The following is a 22,980-nucleotide window of genomic DNA, read 5'->3' as shown; positions in this document are numbered from 1 at the left end:
GAATCCTGACATTTAACATACCTGGACAAGACCCAAATGAATCCTGACATTTAACATACCTGGACAAGACCCAAATGAATCCTGACATAACATACCTAACAAAAATACCTGGACAAGACCCAAATGAATCCTGACATTTAACATACCTGGACAAGACCCAAATGAATCCTGACATTTAACATACCTGGACAAGACCCAAATGAATCCTGACATTTAACATACCTGGACAAGACCCAAATGAATCCTGACATTTAACATACCTGGACAAGACCCAAATGAATCCTGACATTTAACATACCTGGACAAGACCCAAATGAATCCTGACATTTAACATACCTGGACAAGACCCAAATGAATCCTGACATTTAACATACCTGACAAGACCCAAATTAATCCTGACATTTAACATACCTGGACAAGACCCAAATGAATCCTGACATTTAACATACCTGGACAAAGAACCCAAATGAATCCTGACATTTAACATGGACAAGTAACATTTAACATACCTGGACAAGACCCAAATGAATCCTGACATTTAACATACCTGGACAAGACCCAAATGAATCCTGACATTTAACATACCTGGACAAGACCCAAATGAATCCTGACATTTAACATACCTGGACAAGACCCAAATGAATCCTGACATTTAACATACCTGGACAAGACCCAAATGAATCCTGACATTTGTAACATACCTGGACAAGACCCAAATGAATCCTGACATTTAACATACCTGGACAAGACCCAAATGAATCCTGACATTTAACATACCTGGACAAGAACCAAATATCTTCTTTTCCAACGTTTCCAAACTCTCTGTCCCAAAGCATAAAGGTACCTACAAATACAGACATTTGAACCATTTTAACAATGTTTTATTACTGTAAAGCAGTAAATCAAATTAATTTACCAATGTTATGATTATAGCCTAGATTTGACTAATCATAATACAAAGCAAATTCAATTCACTATAAATTCAATTCAATACATGTAAAATTAAAAACAAGTGCCATATAAAAATGACAAGATGTCTCGATTAATATGTGAATTTTAATACCTACTAGGCATATTAAAACACTCAAATTAAGGTGATTACAAGGTGATCAATATAGGCTGTTTATAAAGATACAAATGAAGGTGATTACAAGGTGATCAATATAGGCTGTTTATAAAGATACAAATGAAGGTGATTACAAGGTGATCAATATAGGCTGTTTATAAAGATACAAATGAAGGTGATTACAAGGTGATCAATATAGGCTGTTTATAAAGATACAAATGAAGGTGATTACAAGGTGATCAATATAGGCTGTTTATAAAGATACAAATTAAGCAGCTCTTTTCAAAAAATATTTCCAAGAATATAGACAACTATAATTCACTGGGAACATAAATCGACGTGTTCTTATCAAAAATATTTTATTATGAATATTGTGACAACAGGTTATTTTATGGCTGGCAAATACCAACTGTGATCAGCCAAATTGTAGAAGCACTATGCAACGGATGATAACAGAAATAGGTCATGAGAAACCCTTGGTCAGCTTGGTCAGATAGCCAATGACCACTAACATCTGGAAGCGCCATAATCAATCGCCTATTCACGGAACTCAATGGGAAATAATGTGGGATATGAGAGATTCAAACCAGGAAATCAAGAGATTGTGAAGACAATGTGTCAAATTCGAGAGGGGCTGCCCCTTTAAGAAAAGGCCTCCAGTCTAGGTTGGGATCCGCTGTGAATATGGGTCTGAAAGTCTGGGGCATTCTCCGGGAGTTGGGTTAGGATGTGGCAGAAGTAATCATCCACTTGTGAAAATTATTTTCTGTTCATTCTCAAACACTTTTCAGCCGCTCATGATCCCATTTAGCTGACAATACCGGGCCATCCGCAGCCCCAGACGTGTGGACCAGCAAGCAGCCGTAGGACACTTTTCAGTCCTTGGTACAATGCATGATGCTTATACACTTCCTATTGCCAAGTGTTTGTTTACATTAATAGGCCCAGTCTATTCGAAACTACGGCATTATCGTAGAATCCATAGGCTTACTTCAAAAAATAGGCCATTGTTTTATTAATGGAATTTGCTCTAATGCAGCCAAGTTTAATTCAAAAGGCCTCGTCACAAAGTCACACAACGGAATTCAATTTGTTTGTAACTATATGCATTTCGAGTATAGGTGAGGGGGGAAACACACACAGTGCAATTAATCTGTCACTTGTCTGAGAAAAGCATGCTCTTACCAGGGCAAATCAGAGCCATTGAATGAGAGGGCCAGGGCAAAGAAAATTAACGTGATAAACAGAATATCTTAAAACATCACACTGTAAAAATAGTGGTTGAAGATTACTCTAAAAAGGTTCAAACCAAACAGGATAACAAGACAACTAGATATCTTTGACCCTTCTTGATGGAAAAGGATATGTTTTGAATTTAAAAAAGTGAGGAAATTAAAGTAAAAATGGTGCCACACTACTCTTCTGGAAATCAAGCATTTTCTAGATTTGTACTATAAATTGTATTACATTTTATATAATAGTTCCCCAATTGTGTAAAATGTTTAATATAGTTTTGTAAACCCTTTCAGGGAAAATATGAATTATTTGAACTTATTTATCAAAATAAAGTGTAAGTAAGTAAATAGGTATTGATAAAAACTCAAACTGTACAATAACCAAATAAATAGGCTGCAACATCTACCCTGCTACTTCAAGTATTGGACTAACAATGCTCCCGTGTGGACATTTGTTAGAACTACACCTTGTTGGGAATTACAATACACAAGCTTTTTCAATGTCCGTTTTCACCATTTGTAATCCAACACAAACCCCTAAAATAGTGGTGTCTGTCCATGTCTGAGCGGGAGAGGTAGTTAAAAGGAGAAGTGGCATCTGAATATGGGGGACTGAGAAAAGGGAAGGTTGGGAGAAGAGGAAAGCAAGAGAGAGAGCGAGACGGGGGGAGAGAGAGAGAGAGAGAGAGAGAGAGAGAGAGAGAGAGAGAGAGAGAGAGAGAGCGAGCTACGTTGAGGGAGGGAGAGCGAGAGAGCGACGTTGAGGGAGGGAGAGCGAGAGAGCGACGTTGAGGGAGGGAGAGCGAGAGAGCGCGTTGAGGAGGGAGAGAGAGAGAGCGAGACGCGGGGGGAGAGAGAGCGAGACGGGGGGAGAGAGAGCGAGACGGGGGGAGAGAGAGCGAGACGGGGGGAGAGAGAGCGAGACGGGGGGAGAGAGAGCGAGACGGGGGAGAGAGAGCGAGACGGGGGGGAGAGAGAGCGAGACGGGGGGAGAGAGAGCGAGACGGGGGGAGAGAGAGCGAGACGGGGGGAGAGAGAGCGAGACGGGGGGAGAGAGAGCGAGACGGGGGAGAGAGAGCGAGACGGGGGGGAGAGAGAGCGAGACGGGGGGAGAGAGAGAGAGCGAGACGGGGGGAGAGAGAGAGAGCGAGACGGGGGGGGAGAGAGAGAGAGCGAGACGGGGGAGAGAGAGAGAGCGAGACGGGGGGGAGAGAGAGAGAGCGAGACGGGGGGAGAGAGAGAGAGCGAGACGGGGGGAGAGAGAGAGAGCGAGACGGGGGGAGAGAGAGAGAGCGAGGGGGGGGAGAGAGAGAGCGAGACGGGGGGAGAGAGAGAGAGCGAGACGGGGGGGAGAGAGAGAGAGCGAGACGGGGGGAGAGAGAGAGAGAGCGAGACGGGGGGAGAGAGAGAGAGAGCGAGACGGGGGGAGAGAGAGAGAGAGCGAGACGGGGGGGGGAGAGAGAGAGAGCGAGACGGGGGGAGAGAGAGAGAGCGAGACGGGGGGGAGAGAGAGAGAGAGCGAGACGGGGGAGAGAGAGAGAGAGAGCGAGACGGGGGGGAGAGAGAGAGAGCGAGACGGGGGGGAGAGAGAGAGAGCGAGACGGGGGGAGAGAGAGAGAGAGCGAGACGGGGGAGAGAGAGAGAGAGAGCGGGGGAGAGAGAGAGAGAGACGCGGGGGAGAGAGAGAGAGGGGAGACGCGGGGGGAGAGAGAGAGCGAGACGGGGGGGGAGAGAGAGAGCGAGACGGGGGGAGAGAGAGAGCGAGACGGGGGGAGAGAGAGAGAGCGAGGGGGGGAGAGAGAGAGCGAGACGGGGGGAGAGAGAGAGAGCGAGACGGGGAGAGAGAGAGAGAGCGAGACGGGGGAGAGAGAGAGAGCGAGACGGGGGGGAGAGAGAGAGAGCGAGACGGGGGAGAGAGAGAGAGAGCGAGACGGGGAGAGAGAGAGAGAGCGAGACGGGGGGAGAGAGAGAGAGAGCGAGACGGGGGGGAGGAGAGAGAGCGAGAGAGAGAGAGCGAGACGGGGGGAGAGAGAGAGCGAGACGGGGGGGAGAGAGAGCGACGGGTGGAGAGAGAGAGAGAGCGAGACGGGGGAGAGAGAGAGAGAGAGCGAGACGGGGGAGAGAGAGAGAGAGCGAGACGGGGGGAGAGAGAGAGAGAGCGAGACGCGGGGAGAGGGGGAGAGAGAGAGCGAGACGCGGGGGGAGAGAGAGAGCGAGACGCGGGGGAGAGAGAGAGAGCGAGACGCGGGGGGAGAGAGAGAGCGAGACGGGGGGAGAGAGAGAGCGAGACGGGGGGAGAGAGAGAGCGAGACGGGGGGGAGAGAGAGCGAGACGGGGGGGAGAGAGCGAGACGGGGGGGGAGAGAGCGAGACGGGGGGAGAGGGGGAGAGAGAGAGCGAGACGGGGGGAGAGAGAGAGCGAGACGGGGGGGAGAGAGGGGACGGGGGGAGAGAGAGAGCGAGACGGGGGGAGAGAGAGAGAGACGGGGGGGAGAGAGAGAGCGAGACGGGGAGAGAGAGAGATTGAGACGGGGGGAGAGAGAGAGCGAGACGGGGGGGGAGAGAGAGAGCGAGACGGGGGAGAGAGAGAGCGAGACGGGGGGAGAGAGAGAGCGAGACGGGGGGGGAGAGAGAGAGCGAGACGGACAGTGTGCACATAGCCTGTCTTCTCCTGAGAGCCAGGTTTGCCTAAGGCGGCCTTTCTCAATAGCAAGGCTATGCTCACTGAGTCTGTACATACTAAAAGTTTTCCTTAATTTTGGGTCAGTCACAGTGGTCAGGTATTCTGCCACTGTGTACTCTCTGTTTAGGGCCAAATAGCATTCCAATTTGCTCTGTTAAATAAATTACTTGACACATTGAAAATCATTTTTGTTTTCTCATGATTTGGTTGGGTCTAATTGTGTTGCTGTCCTGGGGCTCTGTGGAGTCTATTTGTGTTTGTGAACAGAGCCATTGAACCAGCTAGCTGAGGGGACTCTTCTCTAGGTTCATCTCTCTGCAGGTGAGGGCTTTGTGATGGAATATGTGGGCATCGCTTCCTTTTAGCTGGTTGAAGAATTGAACAGCTTTATGTGTATTTTGATAATTAGCGGGTATATTACTAATTCTGCTCTGCATGCATTAAGATCAAGGTGCTGCTGTAGGCCTTCTTGGTTGGGGCCAGAAGCACCAGATCATCTGTAAATAGACAATACACCTCATCTCTCCCCTGGTGGCAGATTGCAGTCTTTCAGTCTTCGTGAGAGCCGAGACAGAACCTACCCCGTGCCTCTTCTCTCTCTTGCTCATCTCCCACTCTCTTTAACTGCCTCCCTCCCTCCCTCCACCCGGGGGTTGGTGGTGGTGGCAGATTGCAGTCTTTGGGAGAGCGGAGAGCTCCCTCTTCTCTTTGCCTCTTCAGCTCCCATCAACAGATGGCTGCTTTTAATGGAGAAGCGTTCAACCTGAAAATCCAACCTCTCCATCTCTCTCTCTGTCAGTCTGTCTATCTGCTTTTCTTCCTGGTCTCTCTCTCTCCCTTTTCCTGCTTTGCTCACTTTCTTTCTTCGTTCCTAAAATGGACAGTCCTCAAGTGTGCCGACGTGTGTATGTGCATTTCATGAATATGCCAGATGGGCTGGTTAATTTTTTGCCTAGTGGGCCTGTCTAACTTGGGTTTTCTGAGCAAAAGGATAATTATTTAATAATGGGCCGGTGTGTTAGATATGCCAGGGCCAATTTTTGTTCTCAGTCCGCCCCTGTGGGTGTGTGTGTGTGTGGGGGGGGGGTTACATGTTGATGTGGAATATGCATGCTTGTGAACGTGTTTTTAATTCATGTGTATAAGACCATGTCTGAATTTGAAATCGACAGTGTTTCGCCAAATGCTTGTCCATGACTGTGATTATAATTGTGTTGCTGTGAAACGATGTCAGTGTGTGTGTGTGTCATACATACATGCATACATACATACATACATGCATAGGGGCAAAAAAGTATTTAGTCAGCCACCAATTGTGCAAGTTCTCCCACTTAAAAAGATAAGAGGCCTGTAATTTATCATCATAGGTACAGTACACTTCAACTATGACAGACAAAATAAGAAAAAAAAATCCAGAAATTCACATTGTATGATTTTTTATGAATTTATTTGCAAATTATGGTGGAAAATAAGTATTTGGTCAATAACAAAAGTTTCTCTCAATACTTTGTTATATACCCTTTGTTGGCAATGACAGAGGTCAAACGTTTTCTGTAAGTCTTCACAAGGTTTTCACACACTGTTGCTGGTATTTTGGCCCATTCCTCCATGCAGATCTCCTCTAGAGCAGTGATGTTTTGGTTGCTGGGCAACACGGACTTTCAACTCCCTCCAAAGATTTTCTATGGGGTTGAGATCTGGAGACTGGCTAGGCCACTCCAGGACCTTGAAATGCTTCTTACGAAGCCACTCCTTCATTGCCCGGGCAGTGTGGGATCATTGTCATGCTGAAAGACCCAGCCACGTTTCATCTTCAATGCCCTTGCTGATGGAAGGAGGTTCTCACTCAAAATCTCACGATACATGGCCCCATTCATTCTTTCCTTTACACAGATCAGTCGTCCTGGTCCCTTTGCAGAAAAACAGCCCCAAAGCATGATGTTTCCACCCCCATGCTTCACAGTAGGTATGGTGATCTTTGGATGCAACTCAGCATTCTTTGTCCTCCAAACACGACGAGTTGAGTTTTTACCAAAAAGTTATATTTTGGTTTCATCTGACCATATGACAATATCCCAATCTTCTTCTGGATCATCCAAATGCTCTCTAGCAAATTTCAAACGGGCCTGGACATGTACTGGCTTAAGCAGGTGGACACGTCTGGCACTGCAGGATGAGTCCCTGGCAGCATAGTGTGTTACTGGTGGTAGGCTTTATTACTTTGGTCCCAGCTCTCTGCATTTACTAGGTCCCCCCGTGTGGTTCTGTGATCATTTTGACCTCACGGGGTGAGATCTTGTGTGGAGCCCCAGATCGAGGGAGATTATCAGTGGTCTTGTATGTCTTCCATTTCCTAATAATTGCTCCCACAGTTGATTTCTTCAAACCAAGCTGCTTACCTATTGCAGATTCAGTCTTCCCAGCCTGGTGCAGGTCTACAATTTTGTTTCTGGTGTCCTTTGACAGCTCTTTGGTCTTGGCCATAGTGGAGTTTGGATTGTGACTGAGGTTGTGGACAGGTGTATTTTATACTGACAACAAGTTCAAACAGGTGCTATTAATACAGGTAACGAGTGGAGGACAGAGGAGCCTCTTAAAGAAGAAGTTACAGGTCTGTGAGAGCCAGAAATCTTGCTTGTTTGTAGGTGACCAAATACTTATTTTCCACCATAATTTGCAAATAAATTCATTAAAAATCCTACAGTGTGATTTTCTGGATTTAGTTGACTTCCTAGTTGAAGTGTACCCATGATGAAAATGACAGGCCTCTCATCTTTTTAAGTGGGAGAACTTGCACAAGTGGTGGCTGACTAAATACGTTTTTGCCCCACTGTACATACATACATGAACAAAAATATAAATGCAACATGTAAAGTGTTGGTCCCATGTTTCAGGAGCTGAAATAAAATATCGCAGAAATCTTAAATACGCGTAAAAAGCTTATTTTAATAACATTTTGTGCATAAATTTGTTTACATCCCTGTTAGTGAGCATTTCTCCTTTGCCAAGATAATCTGTCCACCTGACAGGTGTGGCATATCAAGAAGCTGGGCCTTGCTCCCCAGTGGGTGGGCCAGTCTCCAAAGGGGTGAGCCTACGTCCTCCCAGGCCCACCCATAGCTGCGCTCCTGCCCAGTAATGTGAAATCCATAGATTAGGGCCTAATTTAAATATTTAAATTGACTGATTTCCTTATATGAACTGTAACTCAGTAAAATCATTGAAATTGTTGCATGTTGTGTTTATATTTTTGTTCAGTATATACATATATACACACACAGTACACGGTAGTGTCCTCCTTGGTACTCGAAGGGTCACCGGAGATATGAGGTATTAAACTTCTGAAGAGACACTAGCCAATTAGGGGTAGCCTACCATCCTGCAGACAGACCGACACATACACACACGTGCACACATGCAAACACACTCTTCACTCAGCACCCGGTGTCTCTTCACCAAGTCATAGTTATGAAGTGACCTCACTAAGACCAGTCTTGGTACTCCACTGATTTGACTGATGGCATGAATGAATGTCATTGGGTTTAAAAATGGTTCTGGGCTGCCATCTGCTGGAGCAAAGGAGGCCCAACATGAAATACATCCAATTACATCAACATGTACCTCAAATAGATGGATTCCTGTCCAATAGACAAGGCAGGATTACTTTAACACACACACACTTCTCATATACCAACTGTGATGTCCGCTTACTGACAGACAGTAGTTGTCCATGCCTCTGCTTTTCTAAGCTTAGCTCATCATCTTTCTCTCTCTCCAGTTTCCTTCTCTCAATCTGTCAGTCACCACTAGGGGGCACTGCTATCCTTTCTTTGCCTCATGTTCTTAAGACAGTTTTTATTACGGCCTAACCCTTCCTGGAGGGCCAAGTGTCTGCTGTTTAGTGGTTTCTCTTACTAATCAGCGACCTTAATTCATAAATCAAGAACAAGGGAAGAGTGAAAACCCAGACACTCGGCCCCCCGAGGAATGAGTTTGACACGTGCATGAGTCACTTTGCTGTTTTTCATCAGATCTTATGATGCAATGGGAGAAAAACACACATATTCCATACAAAACATGTCCTAGTAAACTCTAGGCCAGGTAAATGTAACAATTTCAAATATTCACATGACTGGGCAGGGGTGCAGCCACTTGGAAGCCAGGCCCAGACAATCAGAATAAGTTTTTCCCAACAAAAGGGCTTTATTACCGACAGAAATAATCCTCAGCATCCCCCCCCTCCCCTCAGACAATCCCGAAGGAGAAGAAGCTGGATGTGCATGTCCTGGGCTGGAGTGGATACACGTGGTCTACAGTTGTGAAACTGGTTGGACGTACTGGCAAACTCTCAAACAATGTTGGAGGCAGTTTATGGTAGAGAAATTGACATTAAATTCTCTGGCAACAGCTCTGGTAGACATTTCAGCAGTCACCATGCCAATTGCATACTCCCTCAAAACTTGAGACATCTGTGGCATAGTGTTGTGTGACAAAACTACACACTTTAAAGTGGGCTTTTATTGTCCTCAGCACAAAGTGCACCTGTGTAATGATCATGCTGTTTAAACAACTTCTTGATATGCCACATCTGTCAGGGGGATGGATTATATTGGCAAAGGAGAAATGTTCATTAACAGGGATGAAACAAATTTGAGCAAAACATTTGAGAGAAATGTTTGTGTGTATGGAAAACCTCTGGGATTATTTATTTCAGCTCATGAAACGTGGGACCAACACTTTACATGTTGCGTTTATATTTTTGTTCAGTTTAGTTTGAAGACTGTAAATTCACTGCAAGAAGCCTAAACATCTATATTTAGAGCCCATAAAAACAGCACCATCATCCCTTGCATCATAGCTCGCATTCGCACTTCGGTCCGCAGGTAGTATACATTTCATTACATTTCACTATAGCACAACGGTTTGATTTGTCTAATCTTAGCAATTTCTTCTTAGCTAGCTACATAGCCGTCTTTGTATCAAAGATAATTGCGTAATTATCGTATTTCGTCGTCCTAACGTAGTCTACACTGCTATCTGCCCAGCAGCTAGCCAGCTAGCCAAGGTCCACCGTCTACCGAATAGCAGCACTGTAAAAACTATTACACTCAACTGAACGACTTGATTAGTGTAGTGTTAGGTAGCTACATAGTTGTCTTTGCTGTCTTCGTATCCAAGATAATTGTGTAGTTTAGAGTGTGTAGTCTTAGAGTGATTATCTTAATTTACCGAGGTTAGCTAGCCAGCTATTTGTCGTCCTTAACGTAGGAGACACTGCTAGCTAGCCAACAGCTAGCCAACGTCTACCGAATAGAACTTCCTCACTCAACAACCCGGTCGCATTCCGCTTCGCTCCACAGGTAGTATCACATTTTCATTTCATTTCATTACAGTACAACGGTTTGATTTGTTTGATCGTAGCTAGCTACATAGCTAGCTACATAGCCGTCTTTGTATCAAAGATAATTGTGTAGTCTAGAGCGATTTTCTAGGTTAGCTAGCCAGCTATTGTCGTTCTTTTAACGCAACGTAACGTAATCAACACTGCTAGCTAGCCAGCTAGCCCCGAATAGCAGCACTGTAGAAACTATCACACTCAACGGAACGACTTGATTAGTGTAGTGTCAACAACGCAGCCACTGCCAGCTAGCCTACAAAGTCAACAACGCAGCCACTGCCAGCTAGCCTACTTCAGCAGTACTGTATCATTTTAATCATTTTAGTCAATAAGATTCTTGCTACGTAAGCTTAACTTTCTGAACATTCGAGACGTGTAGTCCACTTGTCATTCCAATCTCCTTTGCATTAGCGTAGCCTCTTCTGTAGCCTGTCAACTATGTGTCTGTCTATCCCTGTTCTCTCCTCTCTGCACAGACCATACAAACGCTCCACACCGCGTGGCCTCGGCCACCCTAATCTGGTGGTCCCAGCGCGCACGACCCACGTGGAGTTCCAGGTCTCCGGTAGCCTCTGGAACTGCCGATCTGCGGCCAACAAGGCAGAGTTCATCTCAGCCTATGCCTCCCTCCAGTCCCTCGACTTCTTGGCACTGACGGAAACATGGATCACCACAGATAACACTGCTACTCCTACGGCTCTCTCTTCGTCCGCCCACGTGTTCTCGCACACCCCGAGAGCTTCTGGTCAGCGGGGTGGTGGCAGGGATCCTCATCTCTCCCAAGTGGTCATTCTCTCTTTCTCCCCTTACCCATCTGTCTATCGCCTCCTTTGAATTCCATGCTGTCACAGTTACCAGCCCTTTCAAGCTTAACATCCTTATCATTTATCGCCCTCCAGGTTCCCTCGGAGAGTTCATCAATGAGCTTGATGCCTTGATAAGCTCCTTTCCTGAGGACGGCTCACCTCTCACAGTTCTGGGCGACTTTAACCTCCCACGTCTACCTTTGACTCATTCCTCTCTGCCTCCTTCTTTCCACTCCTCTCCTCTTTTGACCTCACCCTCTCACCTTCCCCCCTACTCACAAGGCAGGCAATACGCTCGACCTCATCTTTACTAGATGCTGTTCTTCCACTAACCTCATTGCAACTCCCCTCCAAGTCTCCGACCACTACCTTGTATCCTTTTCCCTCTCGCTCTCATCCAACACTTCCCACACTGCCCCTACTCGGATGGTATCGCGCCGTCCCAACCTTCGCTCTCTCTCCCCGCTCTCTCTCCTCTTCCATCCTATCATCTCTTCCCTCTGCTCAAACCTTCTCCAACCTATCTCCTGATTCTGCCTCCTCAACCCTCCTCTCCTCCCTTTCTGCATCCTTTGACTCTCTATGTCCCCTATCCTCCAGGCCGGCTCGGTCCTCCCCTCCCGCTCCGTGGCTCGACGACTCATTGCGAGCTCACAGAACAGGGCTCCGGGCAGCCGAGCGGAAATGGAGGAAAACTCGCCTCCCTGCGGACCTGGCATCCTTTCACTCCCTCCTCTCTACATTTTCCTCTTCTGTCTCTGCTGCTAAAGCCACTTTCTACCACTCTAAATTCCAAGCATCTGCCTCTAACCCTAGGAAGCTCTTTGCCACCTTCTCCTCCCTCCTGAATCCTCCTCCCCCTCCCCCCCTCCTCCCTCTCTGCAGATGACTTCGTCAACCATTTTGAAAAGAAGGTCGACGACATCCGATCCTCGTTTGCTAAGTCAAAAGACACCGCTGGTTCTGCTCACACTGCCCTACCCTGTGCTCTGACCTCTTTCTCCCCTCCCTCTCCAGATGAAATCTCGCGTCTTGTGACGGCCGGCCGCCCAACAACCTGCCCGCTTGACCCTATCCCCTCCTCTCTTCTCCAGACCATTTCCGGAGACCTTCTCCCTTACCTCACCTCGCTCATCAACTCATCCCTGACCGCTGGCTACGTCCCTTCCGTCTTCAAGAGAGCGAGATTGCACCCCTTCTGAAAAAACCTACACTCGATCCCTCCGATGTCAACAACTACAGACCAGTATCCCTTCTTTCTTTTCTCTCCAAAACTCTTGAACGTGCCGTCCTTGGCCAGCTCTCCCGCTATCTCTCTCAGAATGACCTTCTTGATCCAAATCAGTCAGGTTTCAAGACTAGTCATTCAACTGAGACTGCTCTTCTCTGTATCACGGAGGCGCTCCACACTGCTAAAGCTAACTCTCTCTCCTCTGCTCTCATCCTTCTAGACCTATCGGCTGCCTTCGATACTGTGAACCATCAAATCCTCCTCTCCACCCTCTCCGAGTTGGGCATCTCCGGCGCGGCCCACGCTTGGATTGCGTCCTACCTGACAGGTCACTCCTACCAGGTGGCGTGGCGAGAATCTGTCTCCTCACCACGCGCTCTCACCACTGGCGTCCCCCAGGGCTCTGTTCTAGGCCCTCTCCTATTCTCGCTATACACCAAGTCACTTGGCTCTGTCATAACCTCACATGGTCTCTCCTATCATTGCTATGCAGACGACACACAATTAATCTTCTCCTTTCCCCCTTCTGATGACCAGGTGGCGAATCGCATCTCTGCATGTCTGGCAGACATATCAGTGTGGATGACGGATCACCACCTCAAGCTGAACCTCGGCAAGACGGAGCTGCTCTTCCTCCCGGGGAAGGACTGCCCGTTCCATGATCTCGCCATCACGGTTGACAACTCCATTGTGTCCTCCTCCCAGAGCGCTAAGAACCTTGGCGTGATCCTGGACAACACCCTGTCGTTCTCAACTAACATCAAGGCGGTGGCCCGTTCCTGTAGGTTCATGCTCTACAACATCCGCAGAGTACGACCCTGCCTCACACAGGAAGCGGCGCAGGTCCTAATCCAGGCACTTGTCATCTCCCGTCTGGATTACTGCAACTCGCTGTTGGCTGGGCTCCCTGCCTGTGCCATTAAACCCCTACAACTCATCCAGAACGCCGCAGCCCGTCTGGTGTTCAACCTTCCCAAGTTCTCTCACGTCACCCCGCTCCTCCGCTCCCTCCACTGGCTTCCAGTTGAAGCTCGCATCCTCTACAAGACCATGGTGCTTGCCTACGGAGCTGTGAGGGGAATGGCACCTCAGTACCTCCAGGCTCTGATCAGGCCCTACACCCAAACAAGGGCACTGCGTTCATCCACCTCTGGCCTGCTCGCCTCCCTACCACTGAGGAAGTACAGTTCCCGCTCAGCCCAGTCAAAACTGTTCGCTGCTCTGGCCTCCCAATGGTGGAACAAACTCCCTCACGACGCCAGGACAGCGGAGTCAATCACCACCTTCCGGAGACACCTGAAACCCCACCTCTTTAAGGAATACCTAGGATAGGATAAAGTAATCCTTCTCCCCCCCCCCCCTTAAAAGATTTAGATGCACTATTGTAAAATGGCTGTTCCACTGGATGTCATAAGGTGAACGCACCAATTTGTAAGTCGCTCTGGATAAGAGCGTCTGCTAAATGACTTAAATGTAATGTAAATGTAAGCTCGCTAAAACATGCCTTGTTTTATTGTTGCTCCTGAATTATTTGTTACTTTTCAGTTTTTTTTGTTTCTTTAAATAATTTACTTCACTTTACATTAGTAAATAAACTCAGCAAAATAAAGATCCTCTCACTGTCAACTGCGTTTATTTTCAGCAAACCTAACATGTGTAAATATTTGTATGAACATAAGATTCAACAACTGAGACATAAACTGAACAAGTTCCACAGACATGTGACTAACAGAAATGGAATAATGTGTCCCTGAACAAAGGGGGTCAAAATCAAAAGTGACCGTCAGTATCTGGTGTGGCCACCAGCTGCATTAAGTGCTGCAGTGCATCTCCTCCTCATGGACTACACCAGATTTGCCAGTTCTTACTGTGAGAGGTTACCCCACTCTTCCACCAATGCACCTGCAAGACATTTCTGGGGGGAATGGCCCTAGCCCTCACCCTCTGATCCAACAGGTCACAGACATGCTCAATGGGATTGAGATCCGGGATCTTCGCTGGCCATGGCAGAACACTGACATACCTGTCTTGCAGGAAATCACGCACAGAACACCTGCAACAAGCTCAGTCCGATGATGCTGTGACACCTCCCCAGGCCATGACGGGCCCTCCACCTCCAAATCTATCCCACTCCAGAGTACAGGCCGCGGTGTAACACTCATTCCTTCCACGATAAATACGAATCCGACCATCACCCCTGGTGAGACAAAACCGCGACTCGTCAGTGAAGAGCACTTTTTGCCAGTCTTGTCTGGTCCAGCGACGGTGGGTTTGTGCCAATAGGCGACGTTGTTGCCGGTGATGTCTGGTGAGGACCTGCCTTACAAAAGGCCTACAAGCCCTCAGTTCAGCCTCTCTCAGCCTATTGTGGACAGTCTGAGCACTGATGGAGGATTTGTGTGTTCCTGGTGTAACTCGGGCAGCTGGTTCCATCCTGTACTTGTCCCGCAAGTTGTTTGGATGTACCAATCCTGTGCAGGTGTTACACGTGGTCTGCCACTGCGAGGACGAGTAGTGTCCGTCCTGTCTCCTTGTAGTGCTGTCTTAGGCGTCTCACACTATGGACATTAGGCACGTTCAGCATGCCTTAGGCACGTTCACACAGATGAGCAGGGACCCTGGGCATCTTTCTTTGGTGTTTTTCAGAGTCAGTAGAAAGACCGCTTTAGTGCCCTAAGTTTACATAACTGTGACCTTAATTGCCTACCGTCTGTAAGCGGTGTGTACATGTGTATAAGATGACACATACTGTATCTATTATGTGTGGGAATCATTTGGAACAGATTTCCAAAATTTAAAAAACTTGGAGCTGATTTGCAGGATGGGCCGGGAGTTGGGGACAACTCTATGGTCCACACTACCCAGTATGACTGACCAGTATGACTGGGCAGTGTGGTCCACACCGCTCAGTATGACTGGGCAGTGTGGTCCACACCCTCAGTATGACTGGGCAGTGTGGTCCACACCCTCAGTATGACTGGGCAGTGTGGTCCACACCCTCAGTATGACCCACACCCTCAGTATGACTGGGCAGTGTGGTCCACACCCTCAGTATGACTGGGCAGTGTGGTCCACACCCTCAGTATGACTGGGTAGTGTGGTCCACACCCTCAGTATGACTGGGTAGTGTGGTTCACACCCTCAGTATGACTGGGTAGTGTGGTTCACACCCTCAGTATGACTGGGTAGTGTGGTTCACACCCTCAGTATGACTGGGTAGTAGAGTTCTTACCCGCTGTGCTTCATGTTGGGGGGTTTGTCCATGCGGACGGCTAGTTTGATCTTCAGCTCTGAGTCCTGACTGTTCTTTGACACCACCATCTTGTGAAGCTCGGCCTGCTTGGGTCCGTTGGTGGTGGGGTTCAGGATCACCTGGGAATGGGAGGGAGGGAATGGGAACGGGAGGGAAGAGAGAGAGAGGGTAGAGAGAGAGGGAGAGGGAATAGATTGGGGGAATGGGGGGAGGAAATGGAAGGAAGGGAGAGAGGGAAGAATGGGGTGACAAAAGGGAGAGGGCACAGGAGAGAAGAAAAAAAGAGAATTTGCAGTAAAGTGAAGTAATGATGAACAGCTGCACACACACACGATACACAAACAGCGTCTCTCATCAGTTAGTCAGTGACTGACACATCCATATTCTGTGACAATGATGGGAACAGACAGGTGAAGGACATCAGAAAACCATGGCTGTCTGGCTGGGGGAAGAGAGTAGAGCTGGTGAGGAAAGAGAGAGATGGGGAGGAGGTGCCAAAGACAGAGACACTTCTTTCTCATCACAACCCCCTCTGCAGTTGCTCCGTATGCAGGAAAGGGATTCAGATAAAATCCAAAGCTTTAGCAATGTTATCCTCATCTTTATATAGAACCATTTGTGTTTTGAGTTGCTGGATATTAGTGTGAGTGTGTTAGAGAGAGGGTGAGGAAAGAGAGAGCAAGAGGGAGGGGGATAGGGATGGGGTTAGGAGGGAGATAGGGAGGGGCAAGGGATGGTGAGAGGGATGGGGGTTAGGGAGGGAGATAGGGAGGGGGCAAGGGATGGATGAGAGGGATGGGGTGAGAGGGATGGGGGAGGGGCAAGGGATGGTGAGAGGGATGGGGTAGGGAGGGGCAAGGGACAGGGGAGGGATGGGGGTTAGGGAGGGAGATATGGAGGGACAAGGGATGGTGAGAGGGATGGGGGTTAGGGAGGGAGATAGGGAGGGGCAAGGGACGGGGGAGGGAGATAGGGAGGGGCAAGGGATGGTGAGAGGGATGGGGGTTAGGGAGGGAGATAGGGAGGGGCAAGGGATGGTGAGAGGGATGGGGGGTTAGGGAGGGGCAAGGGACGGGGGAGGAATGGGGGTTAGGGAGGGAGATAGGGAGGGGCAAGGGATGGTGAGAGGGATGGGGGTTAGGGAGGGAGATAGGGAGGGGCAAGGGACGGAGATAGGGAGGGGCAAGGGATGGTGAGAGGGATGGGGGTTAAGGAGGGGCAAGGGACGGGGAGAGGAATGGGAGTTAGGGAGGGAGATAGGGAGGAGCAAGGGATGGGGAGAGGGATGGGGTTAGGGAGGGAGATAGTGAGCAGCAAGGGATGGGGAGAGGGATGGGGGTTAGGGAGGGAGATGGGGAGGGGCAAGGGATGGGGAGAGGGATGGGGGTTGGGGAGGGAGATAGGAGGCAGCAAGGGATGGGGATGAGGATGGGGGTTGGGGAGGAGATATGGGGAAGGGACGGGGGAGGGATGAGGATGGGAGGCCATGGGGGATGGGGATAGGGAGGGTGATGGGATGGGATGGGGAGAGGGAGGGTGATGGGATGGGGAGAGGGATGGGGGTTGGCGAGGGGCATGGGAAAGGGATGGGGATGGGGAGAGGGATAGGGTGATGGGGATAGGGATAGAGATGGGGAGGGGGCTAAAGAGGGTCATAGGGAGGGGGATAGAGAGGGTTATAGGGATAGGGATAGAGAGGGGGATAGAGGGTCATGGGGATAGAGAGGATCATAGGGAGGGGGATAGAGGGAGGGTTATAGGGGTAGGGATAGGGATAGAGAGGGTCATGGATGGATATGGGGAGGGGATAGAGATGGGGAGATAGAGGGGAGGGGGATAGAGATAGGGAGGGAGAGGAGATAGGGATAGAGATGGGGATAGGGAGGGCCATAGGGATGGGGAGGGATGGGGGATAAGCGATGGGGGATAGGGAGGGGGAGAGGGAATGGGGATAGGGAGGGGGAGAGGGAATGGGGATAGGGAGGGGGAGAGGGATAGGGATAGGGAGGGCAATAGAGATAGGGAGGGGGATAGGAAGGGGGATAGAGATGGGGACAGGGATGGGAGAGGGGCGTGGAGCGGGATAGGGAGGGCCATAGGGATAGAGATGTGGATAGGGAGGGACAGGAATAGAGATAGAGATAGGGAGGGGATAGAGATAGGGAGGGGATAGGGAGGGCCATAGAGATAGGGAGGGCCATAGAGATAGGGAGGGGGATAGGGAGGGCCATAGGGATGGGGATGGGGAGGGCCAAAGGGATAGGGAGGGCCATAGAGATAGGGAGGGGATAGAGATAGGGGGAGGGGGATAGGGAGGGCCATGGGGATGGGGATAGGGAGGGCCAGAGAGAGTTAGATAGTTAGGGGTTAGAGATGGGGACAGGGATGGGAGAGGGACATGGAGGGAGACAGGGAGGGCCATAGGGATAGGGATGGGGGATAGAGATGGGGAGGGAATATGGATGTGGGATAGGGAGGGAATAGGGAGGGGGATAGAGATGGGGAGGGGGTTAGAGATGGGGACAGGGATGGGAGAGTGACGTGGAGGAGGATAGAGATGGGTGGGGGATGGGGTTAGAGATGGGGAGGGGATAGGGATGGGGGGGATAGGGGGATAGGGAGGGAGGGGTTAGGGATAGGGAGGGGTTAGAGATGGGGAGGGGTTAGAGATGGGGTGGAGGATAAGGATGTGGGATAGGGTTAGAGATGGGGTGGAGGATAAGGATGTGGGATAGGGATGGTAAAAGGGATAGGGATGGGGGTTAGAGATGGGGACAGGGATGGGAGAGGGCGTGGAGCGGGATAGGGAGGGCCATAGGGATAGGGAGGGGATAGAGATGGGGAGGGGGTTAGAGAGGGGAGGGATAGGGATAGAGATAGGGAGGGGATAGAGATGTGGATAGGGAGGGACAGGGATAGAGATAGAGATAAGGAGGGGGATAGAGATAGGGAGGGGATAGGGAGGGCCGTGGGGGATAGTGAGGGCCGTGGGGGATAGTGAGGGGGATAGGGATAGGGAGGGGGAAGGCCATAGAGATAGGGGGAGGGAGGCCATAGAGGGATAGAGATGGGGATAAAGATTGGGAGGGGATAGGGGATAGGGATGGTCATAGAGATGGGGAGGGGGTTAGAGATGTGGATAGGGAGGGACAGGGATAGAGATAGGGAGGGGATAGGGAGGGCCGTGGGGGATAGGGAGGGGATAGGGATAGGGAGGGGAAGGCCATAGAGATAGGGAGGGGGATAGAGATAGGGAGGGGGATAGGATAGGGAGGGGGGATAGAGGGCCATAGGGGGATAAGGAGGGAGGGCCATAGGGATGGGGAGGGGGATAGGGAGGGCCATAGAGATAGGGAGGGCCAGAGAGAGTTAGATAGTTAGGGGGTTAGAGATTGGGAGGGGTTAGAGATGGGGACAGGGATGGGAGAGGGACGTGGAGGGAGACAGGGAGGGCCATATGGATAGGGATGGGGGATAGAGATGGGGAGGGGGTTAGAGATGAGGACAGGGTTGGGAGAGTGACGTGGAGGAGGATAGAGATAGGTGGGGGATGGGGTTAGAGATGGGGATGGGGGGGGATGGGGAGGGGTTAGAGATGGGGAGGGGGTTAGAAATGTAGTGAAAGATATTGATTTAAATGATATGAATAATGGTTGATAAGAGATAGATATCAATAGTGGTTGATATTGAATGATATCAATAGTGAAATATACTGATGTAAATGATATGAATAATGGTTGATAGTGATTGATATAAATCCAAACAGGTTGGTGTATGTATGTGCAGGTGTCTTACCCGTCCCAACTCCTTGTCTTCCAGAGCCAGTACCCCTGTGCTCTCTGTGAACAGCTTGACTTTGATCATTGGTAACGGGTGCGTCGTCATGAAGTCCCCCTGAGTGCCCCACCTGAAAGACAACATTCCACCCCTCAGGATTAAACATGCATAGGACTACAATTGTTGTGTAACTAAGAGCTGATATTAAGCTCCATACAGGTATTTGTGTGTATTCAGTAATCATAAGAGTTAAGGGGGGGAGAAAAAAAATGTCAAAATATCAGGCAAGTCCATTTCAAATGGTGATTACCCACCCTTGTACCCATTATCTTGCTGCCAATAACCCATTGTGGGTGCTCACAGACCAAAGACTCTAGAGTTGTATTACCATAGAAACATTTCTATCACCCTTTCTGTTCTTCTGTCACACAACGCTTCCTCTTTCTACCAGAGTGGCCAACCAGTGAATGTCCGATGATGAGTGGTGCCTCCCATTGTGCCTGGAAGTTGTTGAAAAGTAACTCTGAAATTGATTTTGCAGGGGAAATAAGGCATTTTCAGATGTGTGCAGCCAACACTCGCTCAGCTTCTAGATGAGAGAATGGCAGTGACAAGGTTTTCTATGAAAATCAGTGTGTGTTTGCAGTGCTTCACCTCTTCCTCCACACGGCTGACTGTATCACATGGCATTTTGTGGGCCTTTATCTAAAGATGTGTGCTGTTCTTTTACAGCTACAAAAGCTCTGCTGTTTCCTTTCTTCATGGTTATACAGCAATGATGAGTGAGTACCCAATCCAGTCATTGTAGGTCTGTACTCTGGAAGCTTCTGATGTTGGTTCAAGGTTGAGGATGAGCATGATGGGTCATTCAGATATCCCACTGCGCACAAACTGGATGAATCAACGTTGATTGCACTTAATAACAACAACAAAAAAATCTATGTGATGAAAAATCGAAGTGGAAAAGTGATTTGATTTGCAAAACACCATCAATGTAAAGGGATTTCAGGAATGTCTGTATTTTACCCTGAATCCAATAACATGGTTAAAATGTTTTTGGTTTTACAATAAAATATATGTCAAAACTAGCGTTGACCTGACGTCTGTGCCTAGTGGGATAGCACCTGCATGATGGGTCACGAGTGTCTGTTAGTGTGTGTGTGTGTGTGTGTGTGTGTGTGTGTGCGTGAGAGTGTGTTTGTTCAGTTACATGCATGCATGGCCTCAGAATGCTGAATGACCTCTTGCTTCTCAATGACAGCAGGAATCCAATGTAGCTAACAAATTATTTTTTCCCAGTTGCCAAGGAAACATGTGGAATGCGTTCAAAACGGTCTGTCCCTCAAGTTGACAAAAGAAATACGAACTGCTAATTAACAGAGGAGGGTAAAGGGCAATTCAAACAAGAAGTGGCTATTGTTTGTCTCGTGTTATTTCTATCATGGTACACAAAGAAAATGGACTCTGGAGATAACCCTTAGACTTTACCCGACACCCCTCTGTCCTTGTTCGCCTCTCTTAGGAAAGCCCACAAGTCAACAGTTAAGTTTGCCATGCGAAGGAGGTTAACTATGTTAGCTATATTTACTTAAGGCGTTTTCTGTCTCAGATGCATTATCAGATCTGCCGAGGAATAGAATAGCAGCCATTACAGACCCAGCTGGAGCAAAACATTGACTCCATTTATTCCTTGAAAAGAGCGCAAGACTAGCGAGTGTGTGGGAAGGAAGGTATTTTCCCATCTCTGCTGAGGGCCAGGCACCGTCTGTCTATGTAAAAAAAATACTTAGAAATTCACTGATTCATTTTCAGTCAAGTAACTGCCCTCAAATCCAACTATGAAAAATCAGTTGTTGTCTCGCTGTCAGCCTACGCAGAGGAGTATAATGACTTCACATTGAATGGAGCCTCGAACGGTAAGGAAAAGGATGTAAAAAGGTCCTTAAGATTGTGCAATGATTGTGTAATGATTTGTAATGATTGTGTAATGATTGTGTAATGATTGTGTAATGATTGTGCAATAGACAGCGCTATGAACACATGGACTGGCTGTCGGAGATTATGAAAAAAACATATTCCTACATAGTTTGACTGTATTTTGGTTATGATAAGGGATAAGACAGTTGTACCAATGCCATGTACAAACTTGTTGTTGTTCAAGAATCAAAGGGTTTGTCATTAATTGAAATGACAATTAAATTGAACAGCAAGTATTCCTCCAGATGGCTTGAAGGCCATGTTGTTCTGGTCTCTGGGCTAATGAAGATGATGGTATATTGTAGTGACAGGTACTGGAGAGCACTCACGGTCTGAGCTCTGAGAGTCTGAAAGGGCAGTCTTATTAATGCATTACCAGGATGCTGCCGCCGCCAGTCTAATATCCATGCCGAAATCAACGTCCAGGCGCACGGCAACAAGCAATGACTCACTGCAACCTCATCATCAAAAAGCAGACATTTAACTTCTGCTGGAGGCTGTGAGACAGTAGCAGAGTCGTGATGTGATCAGAGGGATAATGTGGTGCCGAGTCACACAACAGAGGCTGTTAACTGTATCCCTTGGCTATGTGGATGGGATGAAATGAACATTTGGTGACCAGAGGTCTCAAGAGCCTCAAATATTTTCAATTTAAGGTTCGGAGGACAAGATGATAAATGTTCAGCTAAATGAGGTGGAACGATAAAAACAATGAAACTAGTGTTCCCACAGACATGTTTAAAAGGCACAGCAGCAGGACTTCACCTAATACTAGACTTTAATATGGCCAGAGCCTGGGATTCATCTAAATTTCCATTTCAATCAGATGGGGGAACACATTGAGGAACTGTGTTAAGGAATACACTCCAACACATCATTATGACCAGCTATGTATGCTACTACAAGCCACATGTCTAGATTGGGTAGTCCCAGAACCAGGCGCGCAACTTTCACTGGGGACAGGGGATTCTGAAATGCATTCTGAAATTGCATTTTTGTGCCCCCAGTTTTATCATTAGAATGTGATTCAAAACAAGGCAATGGTGTGCTTTAAGACCATGCGGACACCTCTGAGAGGTCGGGTAGGCTGTTTGGAGTGTTCAGAAAATAAATATCCCCACTTCTAAAACCAAAGTTGCACCCCTTCCCAGAACTCTTGCGAGATGACCAAGAAGCCATCTGTGTTTTTAACCAAGCTAACAAAGGAAGTGGAAATTATGTGAGCTCAGACAGGTGAACTCCTTGACCCAACACTGAACCTGCATGGCATGTTGGTCCAGGGTTACACCACCGAACACAAACTCCGCCGTGCTGTCTATTCACCTCCCAATGGTGCCACCCGGCCGCTATGCTGAAAAACAAGTGGAGTGGACAGCAGAGGAAAAATCACCACTCGAGGGGGAGGGTAAGAGGCGGCAAGGCTTTGTTCTGTGGACCCAGCACTGTCATTGGTGCTGTATCCTGGTGATCCACATGGGAGAAGACTACAGAGCTATCAACAGTGCTCACTACCACCCAACCCTCTTGCATCACATAACTCACAGCTTTAATAGGC

The 22,980-nt window shown here is 48.5% G+C and overlaps 1 protein-coding gene across 7 annotated transcripts in view; it reads right to left on the bottom strand.

Annotated features, from left to right (window-relative positions):
- cadps2 (Ca++-dependent secretion activator 2) overlaps nucleotides 1–22,980 on the bottom strand; it is a 270,218-nt gene that overhangs the window by 142,334 nt on the left and 104,904 nt on the right. For all 7 annotated transcript variants that reach the window (XM_065003011.1, XM_065003005.1, XM_065003008.1 and 4 more), the window contains exons 7-9: nucleotides 19,467–19,578; nucleotides 15,651–15,790; nucleotides 778–844 (exon numbers count right to left, since the gene is read on the bottom strand). In XM_065003011.1, coding sequence (XP_064859083.1) covers nucleotides 778–844; nucleotides 15,651–15,790; nucleotides 19,467–19,578 — 319 coding nt within the window. The remainder of the gene's footprint in view (nucleotides 1–777; nucleotides 845–15,650; nucleotides 15,791–19,466; nucleotides 19,579–22,980) is intronic.

Source organism: Oncorhynchus nerka, linkage group LG17 (genome assembly GCF_034236695.1).
Source record: "Oncorhynchus nerka isolate Pitt River linkage group LG17, Oner_Uvic_2.0, whole genome shotgun sequence".
In the NCBI taxonomy this organism is placed as follows: Eukaryota; Metazoa; Chordata; class Actinopteri; order Salmoniformes; family Salmonidae; genus Oncorhynchus; species Oncorhynchus nerka.
The sequence above is the reverse complement of the archived record's forward strand: the minus strand, read 5'-3'. Positions and strand labels throughout refer to the sequence as shown.